The 24,028-nt window shown below is 40.7% G+C and overlaps 2 protein-coding genes across 3 annotated transcripts in view; one reads left to right on the forward strand and one right to left on the reverse strand.

Moving 5' to 3' along the window:
• Positions 1-334: 334 nt before the first annotated feature.
• On the reverse strand, positions 335-11,421 carry LOC125882673 (endoplasmic reticulum-Golgi intermediate compartment protein 2-like). 2 transcript variants are annotated; one of them, XM_049566492.1, is made up of 14 exons: positions 11,225-11,421; positions 9,541-9,673; positions 9,348-9,456; positions 9,215-9,261; positions 9,064-9,131; positions 8,915-8,955; positions 5,795-5,896; positions 5,400-5,495; positions 5,189-5,244; positions 3,174-3,272; positions 2,758-2,855; positions 2,502-2,664; positions 1,346-1,425; positions 335-1,200 (listed from the first exon to the last, which is right to left on the reverse strand). In XM_049566492.1, the coding sequence occupies exons 2-14, from the start codon at positions 9,644-9,646 to the stop codon at positions 1,120-1,122; spliced, it is 1,146 nt and encodes a 381-aa protein (XP_049422449.1). In that variant the 5' UTR covers positions 9,647-9,673; positions 11,225-11,421; the 3' UTR covers positions 335-1,119. The 2 variants fall into 2 exon arrangements, with proteins under 2 accessions (XP_049422449.1, XP_049422448.1); XM_049566491.1 differs by having other exon boundaries at positions 337-1,200; positions 9,541-9,676.
• Positions 11,422-15,959: 4,538 nt separating this feature from the next.
• The window catches only part of kdm7aa (lysine (K)-specific demethylase 7Aa), a 35,140-nt gene continuing 27,071 nt past the window's right edge, over positions 15,960-24,028 (forward strand). The window contains exon 1 of the mRNA XM_049566482.1: positions 15,960-16,065. Within this exon, the coding sequence (XP_049422439.1) occupies positions 15,968-16,065 (98 nt within the window). The 5' untranslated portion in view covers positions 15,960-15,967. The remainder of the gene's footprint in view (positions 16,066-24,028) is intronic.

A 24,028-nucleotide genomic window follows, 5' to 3' on the forward strand; every position in this document is an offset into this window, starting at 1 on the left:
TCTATTTCGTACGTGCCCCGCCTTCTAACGGGCTTCGCTGTTGGTTTATTGGAAGTCGTTAGAGGGCGGAGCACATACTCATAGAACTGGAGTTACATCATCAGTTCTGATGCGCCACAGACAGACACCAAAGCTCCAGTATACAGTGAAATACAGAGAGCTTTCTCTGATGGCAAAAGGCCTTATTGCTGAAACCGCTTATCACAGGGGCAGCAGGGTCACAAGGGCAGCAGGCCAAGCAAAGCAGCCCAGATGTCCCTCTCTCCAGCAATGCTTCCAGCTCCTCCTGGGGGACCCCAAGGAGTTCCCAGGCCAGATGATACATGTAATCCCTCCAGCATGTTCTGGGTCAGCCTCAGGGTCTCCTAGCAGTGGGACATGCCTGAAACACCTAACAGGAGGCGGCCAGGAAGCATCCTGATCAGATGCCTGAACCACCTCAACTGGCCCCTTTCAACGCAAAGGAGCAGCGGCTCTACTCCGAGCTCCCTCCGGATGTTGGAGGTCCTCACCCTATTGCTATTCAAGAAGACTTTGATGACTCAGCAAATTCAGACATTGATACCTCGCCCAATATGCCCCCCTTGCTTGATGGTGTGCTTGTGATAGCCTGAGCTACCTATTGTCACACCTAAGTATCCTCTCACAAAGAAAAAAAATCTCCAAAGATAAGACGAAAAATCAAATTGGTTGGAGGAAGAAAAGAAACCATACTTCAAGAGGAATTCAATAAAAGAAAGAACAAACTGAAGATTTAAATGTTCCCTACACATTAATGCTTTGAAACAAACCTCGCTGGTACGTTTAAATTTGTGGATGTTTAAATTTTAATGGAGTCAGACAACAACCAAACAATCAGTAGTACAGCAAAATGAAACAGAAATCCAACGACATTTCAGAAGAAATCACAGACAGGAAATAATGTTTAACAACACAAGTATGACTGCAGTCACAGGGAACACCTTTTCCTAAAGTGCAACGATTTGATGTGAACTTTATTTCAAGTCAAAAGCACAGTGTTTAACAGACAGCTTCGCCTTTTTTAGAAAAAAAAAACAAAAAACTATGACATACTGAAGATGGTTGATGATGGCCAAAAGCCTGGTCGCTTTAAAGCAGCTACTCCTGAGGGACGTCTTCAGCCAACAAAGGAGTCTGGTGATTGTTTAGATTGTTCATCTGGTTGTGAAGCTGCACGTCCTAGAATAGATTCAGCACAGGTAAGTTTATTTTATCTGCCTCATGATGAAGTTTAGACTGAGAAACAATTCCTTTTGACACTACAGCAATGGAGACGTCTGTTTATTAGACAAGGAAACGTATGCTGAATGTGGTAAAGACTCACCTCTCTGGGCCTGTAGACTCCCAGTTTAAGGCGACAGCAGATGACGTCAAAAAAGAAGCCAACAAGCCCATGGAGCATGCCTTTAAAGATAGATGGCACTGAATAGATTAAAGGAATACTTCACCCCCAAATGACCATTTCTATATTTGATTACTCATCCCGTGTTACATTGAATTTGTGAAGAAAACTTTTTCTTTTTCTAGCATTCCTATGCAGTGAACAAAGAATCCAAAAACATTAAAGCTGTGATGAACTAAAGTCATAGGGGTCCACGTTTAATAATAGCAAAACTATATCAAAACACCAATTTTCGTGTAGTTTAATCCACATGATTCAATAAGCATACAACTGGTTAAATGAGACTTGGATTATACTGCATGAGTTATGTGAGAGTTTATAAACACATGTTTTGATATAGTTTTGCTGCTGATAGACGCGGACCCTGATGATTCCAATTCATCAAGAATTTTCTGTCTTTGGATTCCAGGGTTCCCATTTCAAGAACAAAATTTCCAAACTTTTCCATGACTTTTCAAGGACCCATGAAAAGTTTTTTCATGTCCCTAATTCAAAAACTATTCAAACATAATTTCAGCAAGCTGGCATACAGGATAAGAGAGATAAACCTTGAGAGAAAATGACAAAACGTAAGCGACAGTAAACAAAACATTGTCAGACATTGACGCATATTAGAGCTACGTCATGTCAACAGCGACAGAAATTTATTTTGCCGTTATGTTACATAACATGGAGGGTCATCCACAGGAGATTACTGTAATAATTCCATTATACACAACAAAATTCAAGACTTTTCTAAAACTTTCAATGATTTTTACTAATTTCATGACTTTTCCAGGTCTGCAAAATGTGACTGTGAAATTCCATGACTTTTCCAGTTTTTGCATGACTGCAGGAATCATGGGATTCTTCACCTTCATTCATTCTTCATGAAGTTACTTCCTTTACAAAGTGTATTTATTGTAGTTGTTATGCTTTAAATTTAAAATCCCAGAACCCAAGGCTTCAAATTAGGTTCAGCAAGATGCTACGTTTGCATTACTTAGTTGCATTTCTTCCTCCCTATGTGACAGTGTTTATCTGTATTATCCCTGTAAAAAAATAAATACATGTGTTTGCAGGTGAAACCTAGACTTACCTGTCGTGGAGAAGATTCCCCCGATAATACCGCACAGTCGCACCAGGAACTGCCACAGTGGCATATGCTGCTCGCTGACTGTCACCATCAGAGAGCTGGTGTCGTACTTGACGAAGATGCCGGACACACCGTGACTGCCTGCTGCGTGGTTGATCACTCGCTCCTAGGAGACAAAAACTATTGCGGTTAGTGTTGCTCCAGGTTTCTCTTAAACTCTTCTCTGTCGGTGTTTCGGTGTTGGGCATTAATCACTGACCCGCTCAGTCACAGAGAACTGGTGTGTGTCTGCAGATATCTTGTACGTGTTCAGTCTGGTTGGGACCACTGTGATAAAGTACTGGAACATCTGGTTATCTGTCGCAAAACACACCAAGGAACAATGTGTGAGAAATTGCAATATTTTAGGTTTTTACATCAATTTCAAGAAGGAGTAATATGTGTAAGTGCAGCTGAGACACTCACAATGAAAACTCTATTAGTACTTTTAGTACTCTATTTTACTATCTGTAAAGGAAGCCTTTCTCCAATAATAACTACTTAGCAGTGATCGTCCAAGGTGAGCTGAGGACAGTCTGAGTCAACTCATGATTCAAGAACGCGTCATTAACTCTGCAGAAACCTCCATCATATGTTTTATCCGCTCCTTTACCTGGAAACACAGCAGTAACTCACTGTTATAGGTGATTTTCTCGGTGCCGTCCAGAGGACTGATGATGCCCGGTATCTCCTCCCCAAAAGATAAATGGTCTATTCGATGGGAAAAGTTGTAAGCTGTAATATAAAGATGAGAGGAAGCTCCGGTTCAATCTGAGTGAACCTGAGAAAAATTAACTCTGCACTTGTACGCCTGTGAATGGCTGATGTTTAGAGCTGGATTAGGCAGAAAAAAAACTCTGTCCTAAGTACTTTTGAGGTTTCCCTGTAGAGTCTTTCCCCCTCTTTTTCTTTTTCTGAACCACCCCACAGTCTCTCCGCCTCACTCCCCGCCGCTGTGGGCTGCTTCCCCTGAGGAGAGTCAGCAGCTGCAGAGACAGGCTTTTGTTTGGCGGCTGTAGCAGTTCGAATTTAGCCATCACAAACCCCCTAGCATTGTAATGTAATGGTACTATTTCTTTTTTAAGATATTTTTTGAGCCATTTTGCCTTTAATGGACAAGGCAGGTAAGCGTGAAAGGGGGGAGAGAGAGAGAGAGGGGATGACATGCAGCAAAGGGCCACAAGCTGGATTCGAACGCTGCTGCGGCAACAGCCTTGTACATGGGGCGCCTGCTCTACCACTAAGCCACCGACGCCCCGTAATGGTACTATCTCATGCAATTTAAGGCGTAAGGATGCGCCTTAAAGAAGACAGTTGCCACCACCTGATTATATTTCTACGTAATACCACAAGCACTGGGTAGCACGGCTGGCTGGTGGCCAGCAGCAGCAGGTCTAACCAGTGTTAAGGCAGCAACAGAAAGTTTGCCGATCCAGCGAGGAGTTGGGGTCACAGCTGGGGTTTGCGCTGGCTGGATTCAAGTTACTGCAGCTGGTCTGTCTCTGGAGTCGCTGCCTGCTCTCCTCCGGTGAGGTGGTCTGTAGTGGTGGAGAGTGAGGCGAACACACTGTGATTCGAAGGTCCAGCTAACATTAGCTACATAAATGTGAACCTGAAGCCTTTGTCTCCGGTTAGCAGAAAGCTTAACTATTAGCAACATTTTCTATCCATCTCTGAAACACTTTGCCAGTACTGTTTACTGTCAGACTCTCTTTTAGACTCTGTTTTTGTTTAGTCCGTCGTCGTTTTTTGGGTTGCTTTGCAGTGTTGGCAGTTGTTGCTAATGCTGGAATAACAACTTTCTCTAAAGCAGTGGTTCCCAACTGGTGGGTCGTGGTCTAAAAGTGGATTGCGGGTCCACTCTTAATGGAACGCAAATGACTCTGAAATGTGTCAAGTTTGTGAAAGCACACTTTATTTTGAAGTACAGTGAACTTCCGGCACAGAGTTTTTATTTTGAAGTGCCACTTCCTGCTGTAGAGTGAGTGACTAACCGACAGCTACTTAACAGAGACAGCAAACTAGCTCAACGACAAACGCATGTATGATGCTGAATATATTAAACTGTGGGAACACTTGGGAACCACTGCTCTTCAGGATTCTCAGTCATTGAATCAGGATTTCACCGATGGGACGTGAACTCGCATCTGCATCTGTAGAACAGCCAATAGGAACACTCTCGCTCTGAAATGACCTGTGATTGGCCAAAGTCTCCCGTCACAGCCTAGATTTTCTAAAGCCTAAAACAGAACCAAGAGGAGGTGCAGAACTTGTCTAGCGTTCTCTCAGTTCACTTATGCACAAAGTTTGTAATAGGATTTTTGCCCAGCGACACCAAAATAAAACTGCCTACACCAGCTTTAAAGCTCCTCTACGGATCAGTCATAAAATAAAATATGAATGAGGAAGAAAACTGAGTGTGATTACAAATAACATGTCTAAAAATGCAACATTTAATAATATCAATGATGTAAAAACTGGCTTTCATACTCGGTAAATTGCCCCAGAGGAAGAACAAACATCTGTCGTCTCTCCCTTTTTTTTCTTCCAAATTTAGCAGTCATAATTTTGTTTGCACCCTGAGCAGATTACTATTAAAAAAAAAATCAAAGACAACAGCTGCAAGCATAATTAGAGAAACAGTTACATACTCTCGTGGCTCACAAAAGCTGCGATGTGGGCATGACCCTGGGGATGGTGAATGGGCCTGAGGAAGACAAAAGAGGTATTAGAGGAGGCTCTCTGTAATTATGTTCATTTTTAAATTACACAAATTCTACAGCTGGATCGTGGTCGGGAATTATTGAATGACCTCCAGTTACATCTGCCAGCACCTTTTTCACCATTCCTCTATGTTCTTACTTTCCCACTGTGATGTGTAGATTTCCTGCCACCTTGTTGACGTAGACGTGCCCGTGTATCCTGCAAGCATCAATCGGCTCCACAGAGCCATCCTCCCTACACACACACACACACAATTATTGAACATATATTTATGACATTTCCATCATAAACGGATGCAGAGAAGGCACAAATTGGTGCATAAAACATGACCAGAATGCAGGAAATTAAATGTCTGATGCTTAAAATTTGCTGGGCAAACACCACGTTCCATGTGTCTCGCCCCAGTGTTGATATAAACCTACGCCTTTGGTGTAGAGAACCAAACTTTCTTTGCATTTTGTAATATTAATGAAGAAATAAACATGAGATAGTTTAGAGAATAGCATGTTTGCATGTATGTCACAGTATCTGACCGTGGGGGCAGGGCAGTGGGACCTCCTTTGAGGAGAGTTTTGTAAAGGACTTCCTGGAGAGCATGTTCCTCTCTCAGCCTGTTCTGTATGAGAAGCAGCGTCCTGAGGGCAAAAGACAGGTTGGTGACATGTGAGACAAACTACATCTGGAATGTAGCGATGCAAGTTTGACTGCTGACACCTGAGTGCCTCAGAAACGACTACTAACACAGTCTTTCACAGGACAAGGAAATTTCAGGCTCAAAATCTCCAAGTATTCCCACATAGTTTTTAGAACTTAAGTTTCAACTTTCAATGGTCACAAAAAAATCTTCAGTGTACCTGCAAGTTTTAACACCTTTTTGTCCCTTTTTAAAGGTTTTTTAAAAGTTGATGCACAGGATGATCATTTGTTACGTCGAATTTCTTTCCTTTCCTTTGCTTTTCTTGCATGCGTCCATGATGAACGAAGAATCCAAAAACAGAAAATTCTTGATGAATTCAAGTTAAGTTTAACAGCAGCAAAACTACATAAAATCATCCCTTTCCAAACTAACTTGTGCAGTATAATCCAATTCCCATTTACCCACTAGTATGCTCAGTACTTCACAAACAGACAACCCTTTCTGACGGAGAACTGAACTAAAGGTGAAACTTATCTATGATCTCTTCACCTCTTTACCTCACTGAACACAGGAGCTGCTGGTCTACTACTGCCTCGATCAGTTAGTTAGTTGGTGTTATTGTGTGACTTTGGTGTTTTAAAGCATTAGTTCAGATTCACCAAGGTCACACAATTTCACAAACAAACAATCGAACAAAGCAGCAGTAGACCAGCAGCTCCTGTGTTCAGTGAGGTAAAATTACTGTTTTTGTCAATGGAGTCTGGTTTTGAAGAGAGCATAGTGTCGCTGCTATGGCAAGCCGTTTTAACATTTAATCACTAAGTCTGACTATCCGGAATTACCATTATAGATATCTAGTAATGTCATTGTGACTAGTATGAATTTTAATTTAAGATATCTGTAACATCATTCTGACTAGTCAAAACTGAATTACAGATATCGGTAATGTCATTTTGACAAGTCAAAACTGAATTACAGATATCTGTAACGTCATTTTGACTAGTCATAATTCGAATTCAAGATATCTACAACGTCATTCTGACTATCTGAAACTCAATTCAAGATATCTAGGAAGGACCATGTAGATATCTTCAATTGATAATAATTAAAGATATCTTGAACTTGAATTATGACTAGTCAAAATTAAATTGTAGATATCTCAAACTGGAATTACAGATATCCACAATTCAGTTGCAGATATCCGCAACTACATTGGAGATATCTGTAATGACAAACCCCATACACATGAATGGCAAAAATAGTTTGAATCTTACTAGTCAAAACTGAATTACAGATATCTGTAATTAGAGTTTTGACTAGTCAAAATCTAATTACAGATATCTTGAATAAGAGTTTTGACTAGGAAAAATTATGTTGCAGATATCAGTAATGAATATCCAGTCTAGCGATTAAATGTTAAAACGGCTTGCCATACGCTGTCCGATGAAAAACATGTATCTCCACTTTTGACGATTTTGACTTTCTACGTGCTTTGATGGACACTTCTGACAGCCAGTGGAGATACGTGTTGAATAGATGATGTAATAGACGTGGAGATATGTGTCATCAGACAGCGACAATAGATAAGTTTTACTTTCCACTCAGTTCCCCGTTGATAATGTCTGTCTGTTTGTGAAGTACTGAGCATACGACTGGATACTGGGGGCGGCAGTAGCTCAGTCCATAGGGACTTGGGTTGGGAACTGGAGGGTTGCTGTTCGAGTCCCCGTCCGGACCAAAACTGGTGGCTGGAGAGGTGCCAGTTCACTTCCTGGGCACTGCCGAGGTGCCCTTGAGCAAGGCACCGAACCCCCCAACCGCTTGGGGCACCTGACCAAAGGGCAGCCCCCTCACTCTGACATCTCTCCACTTTGTGGATGTATAGGTCCTGTTTGTGCATGTGTGTGTCTTTCGGACCTGTGTGTAATTGACAAGCAAGAGTGAAAACATTGAATTTCCCCTCAGGGGGGATTAATAAAGTAAATAAACTTAAACTTAATATAAACTTAAACTTAAATGAGACTAGTTGTGCTGTTATTAAACATGAACCCCAATGACTTCAATTCATCAAGGATTTTCTCAGTTTTTGGATTCTTCGTTCATCATGGAGGCATATGACAAAAACAAAGTTTTCCTCACAAATTCAACGTAACATGCAAATAATCAGTTTGTGGGTTGAGTATTCTGTATTAAGATCTTAAAATGACAATCAGAATTGAAAAATAATCCAATTAAATCTAATATGGTTTCACATCCTACAAGAAAACAGTGCAACATTTAACCAGGGGTCGGCAACCTTTACTATCAAAAGAGCCATTTTTGACTAAAAACATTTTTTTAAGGATCTGTCAGGAGCCAAAAAACATGTATGAGCCTTATGGTAATAATGCCGATTAAGCCTCAAATTAGCCTATCAACAGTAAAAACAATGTGTTTACAAAATGGCTCCTCTCCTCTGATTTGTTGGTACTTTAACTTTGCAGCGTTGGCAGTGAACAAATCTGTACTTTCCTCTGAGACTTTTACTTGTATGGATTTGGAATCCATTGCTAGCCTGGCTAAGGAGGCTAAAGATTAGCCACTGCTGTTGAGGTTTGGCCAAATTTAGAGGAAAAAAGGCACCAGGCCGCAGATGTATGACACACATTTTAGCTGACGAAATGTTGTTTTTCCTTTTAATATTCATTACATTGAATGCACGCATTTTTTACAGTTGTAGAATGTAAGAATTTCTCTAGACCTACAACAATGATAAATAAAAATTAAAATGTTAAAAGTAGCCGTTATTCATTTTTATGTTTTGTTTTTTTTAGTCAGAGCCACAGGGAGCCAGTGGAGAGTGGCTAAAGAGCTGCAGGTTGCTTCCCCCTGATTTCAACTGAAATTAAAACATGAAACACTACACTTGACTACGCAGAAGCCTTTGAGTTAGATAAGATAATTTTAGACATTACGAGACATTTATAGTTCTTGTCTTTGTCACAGTGTCTCCCTGTATAATCTCATGAGACCGTACCTTTGCCACAGTCTCTGCTGTGGAGTCAGCTCAAAAATAACCTGAAACAAACAAGGACGAGAGATGCATCTCTGAAAGCAGCTGGAAACAAAATTCAATTTGACCCTTAATGAACTTAGAGCTAATGTTTGGAGACATGCTTCACTCACAGGCTCGTACTGGAGGCCGTTTGATGTGATCATGGTCTCAGCCAGGTCCAGAATATCTGCGCCAACATCTGCAGCCACAGACACAAAATGCAACTGACATATGTACACAGACATTTATCGACATGGATGACAAAGAAGCGGGGATACTCACGCTGGCATTTCATGGCGACTGTGATGTCGATGTTTATTCTCAGTTTACTGTAAATGAAAAGAATCATATCAGTTTTGCAGTTGTTTCCTGTCATATACTGTAAATACAAGTATGTTTGTGAAAGTGAGCTCACCTGGAGAAATCCTTGTCAACCTCATATTCATACTTCATCCACGTGTCTCTATAAACAAAGAACTCCAAGATGGCCAGAAGAGCCATGGCCCCAAACGCTATCAGCGACACTGTGGATGAGACACACAGGGTGGTTACTGTTCCTGATGTATTTCCTGTATTGTTGTGTATGTTTTCAGTCAGTGTTCACCCACCTGTTCCTCCTGACGCCGAGGTCTCCACGTAGCTCTCTGACACTTTGGGGAAGGCGTCCAGCTCCCTCACCAAGCTCAGGGCCTTCCTCCGTGACAGACGCCTCATCTTCAGGTTCAGGGTTCAGCTCTCCACCTCCTCCGTCACCAATAAAACACAGAGCATCCATCAGTGTTGCATTCAGGACCCCAGTTTGAAGTCTGTTACAGATTCTTTTGTATTGAAGCTGCTGGTTGACAACATTTTGCACAATGTTTAATATCTGTAAGTACAGTTAGACAACTATATTCTGGTCAGGGTGAAAACATGAAGCAGCTAGTCACCGTTTAACTTGCTCCTAAAATCTTGCACCTCTTAGCCTTGTCATCTAGTGGGCCAGATCGGACCCGTTGGCGGGCCGGCTCGGTTAGTTTGACACCCCTTGATCTAAAGAATAAAGCATAACAGTTGAATCTGGACTAATAAAGGGTTACAAACTCTCTATAACAGGGGTGCCCAAACTTAGCCCATACTGAAACTTAACAGAGGGCCACAGGCTAAAAGCAAACACCTGCAGCACTGTGTTATATTGTTTAGATGCAAAATGATATCAGGATCCAAAGTTCACTTAACTGACTTGTCTTTTGTCCGTGTGCCACTGTCTCTGCCTCTTCATTTTTTTATTACCTCACTCAAACTGACCTCGTGTAGAAAGTGTCTGCCCACCGAGCTCAGGTTATGATGAAAAAAATACTAATAATTAGGGTTCCTACATATTTAAAGAATGGTTTTACCTCACAAAAATAAAACAACATTAAGAGGGATTTATGTTAAGATTTTTAATTTTTTTTTTTTTAATCATTAGAAAGATCTGGACCATGATAATAATAATAACTATTATTATTATTATTATTTTAATAATTATTATAATATATTAATGATTCTATTAATATTATAATTATTTTAAATTTGCAATAATAATAATAATAATAATATTTTACTCATTATTATAATATATTAATGATTCTATTATTATTATAAATATTTTAAATTTGTAAAAATAATAATAATATAATATTAATATATTATAATTATTAAAATAGTAATATTAATAATAATATTATTTTACTAATATTATAATATATTAATGATTATAGTATTATTATAAATATTTTAAATTTGTAAAATAATATAATTATTAATATATTATAATAATTATTAAAATAATAATATATCAATTATGATATTATTATTATAAATATATTAAATCTGTTAAAATAATAATAATAAATATTATTCTGTTTTCATTATAATTTATTTACTTAATTTAAATACATTTATTTTATGTCCATTAAAAATGTGATAATCACACATTAGGTTGTTACTAAAGTCGCACCCATATATCACACTAATGGTTTTAACATTGATGTCTTTATATATTATATATATCTGAGCAATATTGTGTATCAGCAGACATGTTGAATATAGCATGCACTCAACATAACCACTGTAAATACCCTTATATAACATATTAGTACACTTTACATGTCTGCACAAGCTCTGCAATACTGTTACTACACAGTCGATATAGAGATGATGCTGCAAAGTCCAACACTGTAGCCTCTGAAATAAATAAAGATATCAACGGACCGACTGTCACGTGCCTCCGTGAAGCGGCACTGCTTTATTACTGTATACTAATCTCACCTGTTGTCATGTACTCAGATGTCAGGTGTCGGCACAGGCTCCATCACTGCTCAGTTACTCGCTGCTGCTGTCTCAATGATGTCCGAATACCAGTGCACCGTAACACATCCATGGTGCTGCTGACACACACACACACACACAGGGGGAGGGCACGCGTCTGTCTTGCTTGGGTAACGCGTGACGTCGGCGAGTGCGCAGCGTGCGCGCACCGCAAGCCGAGAACGCGCAGGGGACAATGTCGGTATTCAGCCAGGAGGTGGCGCTTTAACTTAATATTAAAAGTGTACCGCCTTCATGTAGACTCATGTAGTTAGAGATTATAGCGTGATATAATATAAACCAAAAAATGTAAAACCAAACAACATTCCATATACAACGAAATGCTGTCAACACTTTAATGAAACGTATTTAATTGCAATCTAAAAGACTAATATGTAATAAATAAATAAATACAAACTTCTATACTATCATAGAATAGACTTATAAATGCCTGTGCCTCAATTTATATTCATTAATACATATTAGTTAATACTGGAATGTTTTGTGTGAAGGTTTTGAGTCTGGAAATACAATTTAAGATAACATTTTGGGAGGGTCGTCATGTTGGTGATGGTTAAATGCAGTGGCACATCTTCCTACAGCTCAAGGGGCTGTAAAGATTAAATTAAATTAAATTAAATTAAATTAAAAATTAAATGAAATAACATAGGATGAAATGAAATGAAAGGAAAGGAGAAAAATTGTGGTGTACCTTGTCCACTTCTGTGTCGAGGTTGGCTGCAGACTGACTTGGCAGATCCTTGGATCGGGTATCGGCTCCGATCACATAATTTTTACAAAATCGGAATCTGTAATAAAAGATCGGAGGAATCAAAACAACAAAAATGGCTAGGTTTTTCATCTATGTTGTTCATTGTTGCCTCTGCTTAGGCCTATTTTGTTTGTTGAAGACAAGAAGAAGATATTGAATTTGTTTACAGTTTGTGCTGCTGAACCACAGATTAGCTTTTTGGATATTTAAATAAAAAACAAATCTTATGGGACAACTTGATTGCTTTTTTTTTTTTTCTTAATGCTTTGCAAAGTATCTGATCGGACTCAGTATTGGACTTGGTTTCAAAATAAAGGACTCAGTATCGGATCGGATACTAGAAAAAGTGTGATCGGGACATCCCTAAAAAAAATGCTTTCATATCACTAGTGCCTTTCAGGTATTTGATATTTTTAATGAGCTGTGCAGTTTTGAAACAACCTGACTGATTAGCGTGAATAAAGGCAGACAAGAAGGGTGTTAATATGTATAGTTATGGTCTCTGTTTGCAGAGAAACCCACAGCAGTCAACACAGCAGAATTGTGTTCAGATCACACAGTTCACTTTCACTTTCTGTATTTTCAAAGTACAGTTAGTTTTCTTTCTTTTTTGAATATATGTTACAGTTTTAATTTTATTACACTCTGAGGCATCCTGATCAGATGCCCGAACCACCTCAACTGATCCCTTTCGACGTGAAGGAGCAGCGGCTCTACTCCGAGCTCCCTCCAGATGTCCGAGCTCCTCACCCTATCTCTAAGGCTGAGCCCAGCCACACCACGGAGGAAACTCATTTCGGCTGCTTGTATCCACAATCTCGTTTTTTCGGTCACTACCCAGAGCTCATGACCATAGGTTCAGTGCCCACATCACTGCAGAAGCCGCACCAAACCACCGATCCTCCTTACGCTACATACCCTCACTCATGAACAAGACCCTGAGATACCTGAGTTCCCTTACTTGAGGCAGTAACTCTCCCCTTACCTGGAGAGGACAATCCAAAGGTTTCCAACAGAGAACCATGAGCTCAGATTTGGAGGTGCTGACTCTCATCCCGACCACTTCACACTCCCCTGCAAACCGCCCCAGTGCATGCTGGAGGTCACGGTGTGATGGAGCCAACAGAACTACATCATCTGCAAAAAGCAGAGATGCAATTCTGAGGTCTCCAAACCGGACCCCTTCCTCCTCCTGGCTGCGCCTCGAGATCCCGTCCATGAATGGCACAAACAGGATCGGTGACAAGGGACAATCTTGACGGAGGCCAACACCCACTAAGAATGTGTTTGACTCTACGCAGAGTATGCAGATGCAGTTCTCACTTTTGTCATACAGGGACTGGAAGGATCGTACCAGCGACACTGGTACCCTGTAATCCTGTAGTACCCCCCCACACACAAGTTTCCTAAGGGATGCGGTTGTAAGCCTCCAAGTCCATAAAGCACATGTAGACTGGATGGGCAAACTCCCACGACCCCTCCAGCAGCCTTGCAAGGGTAAAGAGCTGGTCCACTGTTCCACAGCCAGGACCGATTCTGCATTGCTGCTCCTGAATCCGAGGTTTGGCAATTGATCAGAGCCTCCTTTCCAGCACCCTGGAGTAAACCTTTCCAGGGAGGCTGAGCAGTGTGATACCCTGATAATTGGAACACACCCTCTGGTCCCCTTCTTTGATATAAAATGTGAATCGGAGTGAGTGAAATGTTAGTCATTGATGTTGCGTTGCAGGTATCATCTATTCAGACAGTAGAATCTTTCAGTTATTACATACTGTAAAACAATTAAACGCCCAGTCCTTTTTCCTAGCTGGGTGTGGCAGCACAAATTATGTGTCCATTCTTTAATTATCCATATTCCTTTAGTCCTTAAGGATCCTCAGATCAAAAGAATCAAAAGGGGTTTTCCATAAAATTAATCCAAGTTGTGAGTATTGTTTTAACAGGATAAAGTGGTGTTGTGTCGGTATGCTGGGAGCTGTAACTCCCTCTGCTGTGCCATCTGTCAGAGCTAGATCAAATAAATGATTCATATCTGAAGCCTAATTTTTATACAACTAATATTCACACTGGTTTGAATCAACCAGATACATGGCTGTTCATCAGTAGTGACACTAACACATTTAAGGAAGCACTGACCTCCACTTATGAGGGATTATTAACTTCCAGGTGTTCAAAGGCATGTGGTGGATCTGCACACCAGACATGAAGTTGCACTGCTTTCATTGACAAGAGAGAAAACCTGATGTGAAGGCATGATAATGATCGACCACAACCAACCAGTGCACGCTGCTATTATCACCCTGAGCACAAAGGAGATGTTTACACTCAACTGCAGGCTGTGAATGCACCAAAGAGAAAACCCAATTCAGGTCTGCAGATGAACAGGGTGAATCACATGTGTCTTATATGCAGTGTGTGCTCGTGAGTCTCTGCATGCACCCAGCCTGCTTGCCTATGCAGAGCAGCACAGATGGGCGTGTGGGGGGATGGGTGCTGTCAGCTCACAGATCAAGCTGTGGGTCGGTGGTCCCATTGCTATTCTCCACACAAGCACGTAGGGCATGTCAGACACGTTCCACAGAGACATACCAGGGCTGGATATTGGCTTTTGGTTATGCTGTGCGGCAGTGTCTGCCACGGGTTAACAATATTATCAGAGGAACTTGGACTCTGCTGAGGAGATGAGTGAGAACATAAGGGAGATAAACTCTGCAACTGTGCAAATATTCTGCTGATAGAGCAGCTCTGGATTATGTGACACAATTATGTTTTTTTTTCTCTTTACATCACATCAGCTGCACTTTTAGGTGACTGATAAGTCAGTGCTGATGCTGCATATTTGGATGTAGGTGCTTGACACTGGTTTCAGTCAGCTAAAACACTTTTTACACATGGCTTAACAACCTATTATGTATTTTTGCTCATTTTTATCTCCTCAGTTGAACACTGTATGTTGAGTTAAACGAGAATTTTTAAAACATTGTTTATTATTGCCTCATTATAACATAAGACTGAAACTTTTAAATGCCTGTGCATCAGCATTAATTATACTGAAATATTTTGCGCAAAGAAGATTTTGAGTCTTGAATTACAGTTTAAGATAAAAATAAAATAAATAAAAATAAAATAAAAGTAAAGCAAAATAAAATAAAAATAAAGAAGTAAAACAAAATAAAATAAAATAGAGTAAAATAAAAAGAAAAGAAAAAAGTAAAACAAAAAAATAAATAAAAAAGTAGAACAAAATTAAATAAAATATGAATAAATTAAAAAGATAAAAAAATAATAAAAAATAATGATGAACATAAAAAAGTGTGGTGTATGTGGAGACCATTAAAGTGAAATGCACATTAGTTAATGTTATTAGTTATTAGTTATACTGGAATATTTTGTGTGAAGATTTTGAGTGTTAAGATAAAAAATAAAATAAAATCATATAAAATAAACAAAATAAAATAACATTAAAATATAAATAAAATAAAAAATAATATAAATACTTTTTAAAAATAAACAACGAAAACAAGAAGATTTGCAGAGATTTTTGTTTTTTTGTTTCTTTAAATGTACAAACACAGAATACACAAAAAACAAGAACAACAAAGCTGAACACTGTGAACATAACATTTCCTTTATTTAGCCTCCAAATCATCAGATGTTTCTGATAATAAATCATCAGATTGTAATATTGACAAAATGCCCAAAATAATACCATTATGTAATTCCTTTGTTGGAAACAAAAAAGTTTGTTTCTATTGTTGGTGTGTGCCTACACAACCAGATGGAAATGAATAATTTGGAAACTGACGTCAGAGGTGGGATTGCCTAGAACGGAGCATCCTCGTGTGCGCTCGGCTCTCCCCTCGGCTGTTTCCGGACGATGGGTTAAATCCCCGCCCCGCTTCATTCCTGCGTTGTTTGGGGACAGTAGGAAGATGGCGGCGGCCCCGCTGTACTGTGTCTGCCGGCAGCCCTACGATGTGAGCCGGTTTATGATCGAGTGCGACATCTGTAAAGATTGGTTTCACGGCAGGTACGTTGGCTATGATGTCTTGTACAGGTGTGGCTCGTCGGAAGCGACAAACACTGGTTGTTTATTAAAGAAAGGCGACGGCTCTGTGAGCGTTGTTGACTGGTAGCTAACTTAGCTTGCTAGCGCTAGCGCTGGGCGACGGGGGTTTTAAACCGTCTATTGACACGACTTTGCCAAAGAAAGTGGGGCTTCGCTCTCTGAAAATGGCTTTAATTCACCCCATTGTTCTGCCAGTGACCCTAAAACACACCACCGGCCTCTGCTCTACGTTACTATGTTGATAATAAACGTTATTGCCCCAAATATAGCTGATAGCAAATAGTTTTAAATGTGCGGATCTATCAGGGTTGCCGAGCTGTGTCAGTCAAGCTGAGAGATCAAAAGCTTGGCGGGGTCAACGCGACACAGAGACGCTGCACGTATGCCAGCTCCTTACAGTCACTTCAGACATGAATCCACTGTTGGTTTTATTGAGATTTAACGGATTAAGGTCCAGTTAAACCAGTCGTTGTACACCACTGTGAGGCTCCGGGTTCGCTATGTGGCTCACTAAGTTAGGTTACTCAAGGTAATGGCAACCGCAGCCAACATTTTAAACTTCTTCACACAAGCTAGATATCATGCATAACTTCTGTGTGTCTGGACACAATATGTGGGTTATTGTTACACCTGATTAGTTAGGATTCAGTTTTAATACATGCTGATTTTAAGATGTGAATGCAGCTGACGCTTATTTGTATTTTGATGTGGTTTTTTTGTGGTTTACTTTATCAGAAAGCAGATGGGAGAGAACAAGGAGCTTGTTATGGTCGGCCTTTTGATTGACAGCTTGAGAAATTTAAATCCCCCTTTCAGGCAGAGAAGGCACATGGTAGGGGACTCCTAGTGGTGATCAGGGGGATTATTTAAAGGCACCAGGCATACATGAGTCCCATGAACGTGTTTTGTCCTATTTTCTCGTTTTTAATAATGCTGTATTCTCATAACTGAAATTACAAGTGGACCAGTGGGGTTGTAGATGCTTTTTGTGATTCATGCTGTGTGTGGGTGGGTGATGGCTGTCAAAATCATAATGGGAAATTCACGGTTGTGTAATACAGAATGTTATTTCTCTGTCTGAGCATGTATGGCAACGTAAAATGTCAGATTTCAGTCACGCTTGCTTGAGTCCACACGCAATACTGTCATGAACATCCCACGCTTTGGTGTCAAGATCGTTCTGTACTGTTTTGGAGTGACAGAGTAACCTAGTTATTTGTACTTTTAATTAAATGATAAGGTTTAACCCCTTTATCTGGCACTATAAAGCCAGCTGAGGTGGTTATTAGCAAGTCAGGAAGTCAGGCTCTGATCCAGAGAAAGAAATAAAAAGTTTTTTCTTTAGGATCAAGAACATGTATGATAAATGTAAGTAGAGTTAACTAGAAAGACCTGATTTTGTTTGACTGTCACTTTTTTTTTTTAATCAATGTGGAAATCCATAGGCCGTCTCAGACAAAAGTTAGACATCCCGTTCCTCAGTCCCTTGAATCAGCCTGTGTGGGCGCATCTCCACGGCAACTGTTTATGAATACAATAATCTGTTTTTGCTCGTGTTGAAATGACGGAAGCCATTGCGTAACCACATTAAGAGCGCTGCCAAAAAACTTGGCGGCCAGAATTTGTGGCGTATTGGGAGCCAAAAGAGACTGGCTGGCTGTGTGTCATGTGCCGGCAAGAAAAGGAACAAATGTTGGAGCTTCCCCCATTGATGACTAATAAGCAGATACACACACACATAAAGAGGAAAGCTCCAAAACCAGCCACATTTCCTGCCTCTTTCCCACGAGGCTGGCCAGAAGGAAAGGGATATTCTCTGGCTGTGGATGATGGCACGCCGATGGAGTGGAAGGAGAGGAGCTCAACCTCCCAGTGCCTGTTTGTCAGTTCGTTAGCTGAGTTGTTTGTGTGGGGGACTTTGTCTCACTGCCTGAGTTTCTGGAGAGTGTCCTGTTTTCCATCACCTGTATCTCAGAACACAGAACAGTCTTTAACCAGATGAGGACTTGGGCATGGTTGGCAGAACACTGTGTGGTTTATCTGTTGTGACCAGTGAGGTGAACTGGAAAGCATAAGGAACAATTTTGGTTTAGATAAGGTCTTATCTTGCTTTTAGATGCTTGTATTGACACACACGGCCCCCGAGTTTAGTATTGTATCACACTATATACAGACACTACTCCCTGGACTATTAGACACCCACATATGAGAGATTATTTTGTCATTGATGTAAAAGTGAAATGTAGTAAGGATACACCAATCTAAGTTTTTCCTTCTTGATATTGATACTCAAGATATTTGTCAGTATCAAGTAAAAGTAGGTCTCTTTTTTTCCCACATATAAAATCTGAATACCTCACTCCATGTAACTTATAGTTTATATGTAGTTTGTAGTTTTTATGTAGGGTAGTGAAACTGAGTGTGAATTTGATGCAGTTGATCAATGCATCACTCAAATGCAGTTGCATACAGAGCTCAGCGGTGACGTTCCAGAAGTTAAGTTCCCATTCATATTCTGAATCGAGATTTTGATTACGAGGCGTAATGTTGCAATCATCAAAGATAGACTCATCACAAGCTACAAGATTGTGAAATGATGGTATATGCTCCTGTAGAGGCCACAAGTCTGTATGATATCAACCTTGTTTTAAGATGTTTAATGTCATGAAGAAGTACTGTGCTACCCACAGTGTAGTGCAACAGCGACATCTCTGATTAGTGAAGCTCACAGTTACAATGGAAATGTTTACCACAACCACGGATGGCAAGTAATGCTACCACTGAAACTCTACAGTCATTTACATTACTTTTACCACAGAGCAACCACTAGTTTACGTTAGCTAGCTAGTAGGGCTAGGTATTGGTACATGATATGTTGTAAGATATCAACCAAAATAGCCCAGAACCAAGTTGTATCAGAATGTCCCCAGTGAAACTTTCTTGCACTGGGAGTGTGTACCCGGACCGTCCCGACTGCTGCTGGATCAGAAAACTTTCTGTTGCTGCCATTTCTGGAGTCACACTCCATTAACAGTCAGTTTAACATGTACCTGGTTAGCATGAGCTAACACTGCAGCAGCAGCTAACATCCAGCACCGTGCTGTTGAATGGTCCCAACAAATTCACACTGATGCTGAAATGGCTCTACTTTGTCCTTCAACCCATTAATAACCGCACATCAGCTGTGTGATGCTAATAGTTAGCCCTGTCACTGTGTATGGCTGACAGATTTTCACAACTATCCCCAGAGCGGGGCGCACACTCAAGCAGCAGCTACGACTCATACAGTCTGGTGTGGTAAAGTTGAGCATGGTGTAGTTGATGAAATGAGATGCCACCAAATTGTTCAAAGGTGTGGTGACACTACATGCTCCTCCATTCATATTATAGGTATTGAATGAAGTACTCTATTGGTATCGGTACCTAGTGAAGGGATTTGATATTAGTACTGGTATCATCATTTTTTTTAAACAAAACCCAGCCCTACTAGCTAGCTGCTAATCCTATGCAGCTGTTAACTCACATAATATTTGTATAACGTTACCTAGCTATTTTATTCTAACTGGATCACAAATTTACATTTATTATAATCAAGTATTATGGTTCTTCACCGCCACACTCATGAGGAATTCATTCATTCCCAGTTGTTAATGGAACTAGTGGTTTCTTCACTCTTGCGATAATCATGTACGCAAGCTTGTACCTTTTCTGGTTTCCAATATTTTTTTGATCCGAATTAAATGTTTCATGGCAGTCTTCGTGCCAGGCTTAAGTTACAGCTTTTTATATATGTATTTTCTGAAACATCAGTGGAGTAGAGAAATGGGAAATATACTTCTAGGGTCAGAGCTGTTCAAGCTGTGGGCTTTCTTTGTTGAGCTCTACAGGGTTAAATGGTGGTAAATGTAAGCAGTCACTAGATTAATCATTGTCATGTGAGTTATTGCTTAAGCAATTTCAGGTAAACTAAATTATGGCTTGTGTGGAGCTGCACATCAGATTTGATATGTCCATGAATTGTGATACTGGTCATCCAAAGACTGATTCCCCTTCTTGAATAGTTTAATCCAAAAATTTAAGGAAGCGGTTAAACTATCTACCAGTTAATAAGAAAGATTAATGAATTAAGAAATGAAACGTATACATAAGTTGAAATATATTTTGGGTTTTCCTCTATCCTCTCAATCCACCCAGATTTATCTCTCAGACCCTAGGTTGGCTACCACTCCCCTGAAGGACTCCTTAACCACCAAAGCACACTACTAACTAGAGTCTGTAGTTTGGATTACAAATGTTAGTTTGAACTCTGCTATTTCCCATTTAGAGCCTCACCTAATTACAAGACCTGCTTCTGTAAATGGATTGTGTCCAAGATGCCAATTTACGTCCACGCTGTGCTGGAAATCCTCACTGGGTCACGTCAGATCACAGGGTTTACCCTGGCGTAGGTGTCAGGCACTCCAGTCAGCCCGTTGTCTGCTTTAGGTATGGATGGTGGGGGTGTTGATAGACTAGCAGGGCTCAATGGGACAGAGGGAGTGATTGATGGGCGCTCCGGCTAGCCAAGTTCAATGCACCATCCGTCAACGTCGCACAGATTGTGAGCACACTAAAGAGAGATGGATAGCCTCTACAGAGTGCCTTTTTAAGTATTTACGCTAAGTGGGTGGATGGACGAGCAGGAGAATTCTCCTTTTTTTAACCACTGTTGTCCTCGAAAAGCAACATTTTGGGTCGTCTGTTTAGATGTCTTATTAGTTAATTGGCCAAAGTAAAGAGCAGCCTCGTAGCTCCTGTTAAAAGCTATGTTTACATTCATTAGCAAGGCTGTCTCTGGGGGCAGGGAAACTGCATTACATTCAGCTTGATCAATGTTGATTAGGGGTCAACAGCCTCGTGTATTGATTAGCAGTCAGATTGAATTATGATATTAAAAGATTAGCTGTTCTGCCATAAAATGAACTCAGCCCAGAAATATCACTCTATTTCACTTCATTTGGGAGTAGATTCGGATCTCTCTGCGCCTTATTGAATCAAAATCAATGGAAAACAGCAATGACTGGCTGAAATGTAATCTTGGACAACTTAATATTACAGTTAATGTCTTAAGGCTGATTTAAAGTCGTGTGTAGGCTCTACGAAGAGTCTATGCAAGAGGCCAACGCTGTTGTGAGCATTTATAGGTTTGATTCATTCAATTAGCACACTTTAAACACACATAATAGTAGTAGTAGTATAATAATAGTATTAAACAAAAATACTAAGTTCAACTCCGTTATAACTCACAAGGTTCACAAACAAAACACTTGTCCTTTTCACAAGATACGTTGTCCCTGCAAATACGACATGCTAACATTATTTTTGCAAGTCTATGACATTTTACATTGCGTAAATTAGCATTTAGCTAAGTTTTCCTTTACTCATATGAAGCTGGGAACAACAGTGACATTTAACAAAGGTAATGTTGCAAAATTCAGCCTGATTATAGCTCACAATGTTCACTGACAAAACAATATGCTAATGTTGTTAGCATAAGCCTATGACATTTCCTGTGGCATATATAAGGCTAGTCGACTTTCCTCTACTGTGAAGCCAGGATAACTCACGCACAGAATTCAGTTGCCATTTTGTTGGTGCTTTATTGTCTTATCTGGGAAATAAAGTATATTAAAGCTTTGTTCGAGTGAGGGAAAATAATAATAGGAGGTCTGCGTCGCCATGACATGAAGTTATATTTCTGAGGAGATGCACCGTAAGCTACGGTGTAGGGTAGGCGTCTACACAGAGCCTATGTTGTAGGCACCTTGTCGACTGATGCATATGTATAAACCCTGCTTTAGTCATCCTATGTTCAGAACAACAAACCCATTGTAATTTATGATCTATTGAAAAATGCTCATTGACAAGCGTAGAGGATTGCATCCAAGCCAGTCCATGTGTAGCTGAGTTCAGACCGAGATTGTTGTCTGATGTTTTTCAGCCGCAGACAGTAACAAGACTGAAGGCTTTGTAGCTTTTACAGCGGCACCGGGGGCCTTAAGACAACCATGTTGAAGACATGTGTGAAAGTAGAGCCCCAGTGCTTGGAGCCTCAGCTCAACCTGCACCAAAAACAATTAAGCCGTTAAAACTCCCCGGGGCTCCCTGACGCCCCATAAACAACAAAGTGATCCTCTTTTGTTGTTTACCAGCTGACTACAGAGAGGGCTCCTTCAAGCTCTAACTGCTGCGGGGATGTTATGTCGTTTTTACGCACAGCTAGCTAAAATGATTTAACCAGCAAGGCCAAAATGACAGATCCCTATCCATCTGTCAGGGCTCAGTGGTTCTTACTGCCGTCCAAGTCCGGCTCTGTTTATGTAAGCTTTGGTTGAGTGCATTAGGAAAAGGGCCGTAGGAGTCAGGTGCTCCTCTGGGGTGGATAAAGATAGCCAGGTGTGTTTAACTGCCCTCATCTCCTCTCTATCTCCATCTCTCCCACCCATCCATTAGGGATCTGCCAGTTCCCTAATGTAGGCGTGTCGCTGCCCCATGTAGAGCGGTTATTTAGAGCTGAAAATAATGGTGATGCCCGCCTCCAGCTTTTGTGTTTCTGCACTGATCATGGAGGACAATGAACCCCTCACAGTGCATGCACTAATGAATAAGCCCTCTCAGTCACACAGGAAGGAGGCCCTTGATGAGAGGAAGTGTAGGGAGAGGGGCTGTTGATGGCAGGGGTTTTAGCCAAGTACACACATCTCCTCTCATTCAGGAAGTTTTGCTTGGTAATCTGCTGCAGTGCCGTCACAGTGTAACCCCAATGTCTCCAGTCTGGCTTTGTTTTTAACTCTGTGAGACGTATTGACTGTACTCTGTGTCATCTCTCTATCACAATATGCTAAGTTGTAGTCCCGCAACATATGATAACACTGCTTATTAAGTATTACAGTGACGTCAGCTCAGTTGTCTCCAATCTTATCCTCGCTCTGATTGCTTTCCGACCAAATGTGGTTCGTGCAAGAACTGTTTGCACACTTTGCAGTGATGCAATACATCACCAAGCCTGTGCAAGGCAGGAAATACTTGGCCCTCTTTCTCTTTCAGCTGACCCCCCCCCCTACCACCCACTCTTATTTTTTACATTCTCTATCTCCACACAGTTTCACCAGCCTCAGTGCCGTGTGGTGTATTAATCATTACAGGTGACACATCAGCTGAGTCAGGCCGGCGTATGTGGCACAGTGCCCTGATTTCCCGCTGTGGCATTACATAAAGGAGGAAAGTACCAAGTCAGATGAGGACAACAAGGTCACCTCAGCTGAGCTTGCACTGCTCTCACACAGCTCCACCGACCCAGCGGCAGAGAGCTGTGACTCATGCTTTCCCCCAGCGAACAGCCAAATGTGCACCAAGATTCCTGATACATGAGCTCGGTTTAATACAGTGTTATTGTTGGTCATCCGCTTGCTCACGTGCAGGAGCAGGAGCACTTCTTTTTTTGCCATTTCCTATTTTTATAGTTCTATCTGTAGCTGTCGGAGGCAAAAAGTACTTTGTATAAAAGATAACTCTACCATAAACACGCCTACTTAACTGCAAATCAAATATTCCATCGGTAACTATAAATATATTTGTTTATTAAGTTACTAAAGGTGATTGTTAGAGCTAAAGGCATGTCCTGATAAAAATCTTGACAGTGATATATGATTTTCTGCATTGCAAACACGGCCAATAATAACAGGCTGCATGAAGCAAACTGGGGAGAGGCAGCTACTGTTGATATCCTGTTAGTGCACCAGGGTGATTGGGGCCAGCATTCACACAAGCTCACCACTTCCTGATGAGTTAATGGCCCTGGGCTTTATTTCCTTTACAGTTTCCTGCAATTTCTTGTAGATCAAAGCTGATAGCAGGCTGCGGTCAGCTCCCTAACTCCTGCAGT

Source organism: Epinephelus fuscoguttatus, linkage group LG22 (genome assembly GCF_011397635.1).
Source record: "Epinephelus fuscoguttatus linkage group LG22, E.fuscoguttatus.final_Chr_v1".
NCBI classification, from domain to species: domain Eukaryota; kingdom Metazoa; phylum Chordata; class Actinopteri; order Perciformes; family Serranidae; genus Epinephelus; species Epinephelus fuscoguttatus.

What these genes read in the sequence shown, in the direction of transcription:
- LOC125882673 (XM_049566492.1), bottom strand. Translation starts at nt 9,646, where the DNA reads ATGAGGCGTCTGTCACGGAGGAAGGCCCTGAGCTTGGTGAGGGAGCTG. An exon ending in GTTGACAAGGATTTCTCCAG is followed by an intron (nt 9,262 to 9,347) that starts GTGAGCTCACTT and finishes TTTCATTTACAG; the next exon opens with TAAACTGAGAATAAACATCG. An exon ending in AGTCGCCATGAAATGCCAGC is followed by an intron (nt 9,132 to 9,214) that starts GTGAGTATCCCC and finishes CTGTGGCTGCAG; the next exon opens with ATGTTGGCGCAGATATTCTG.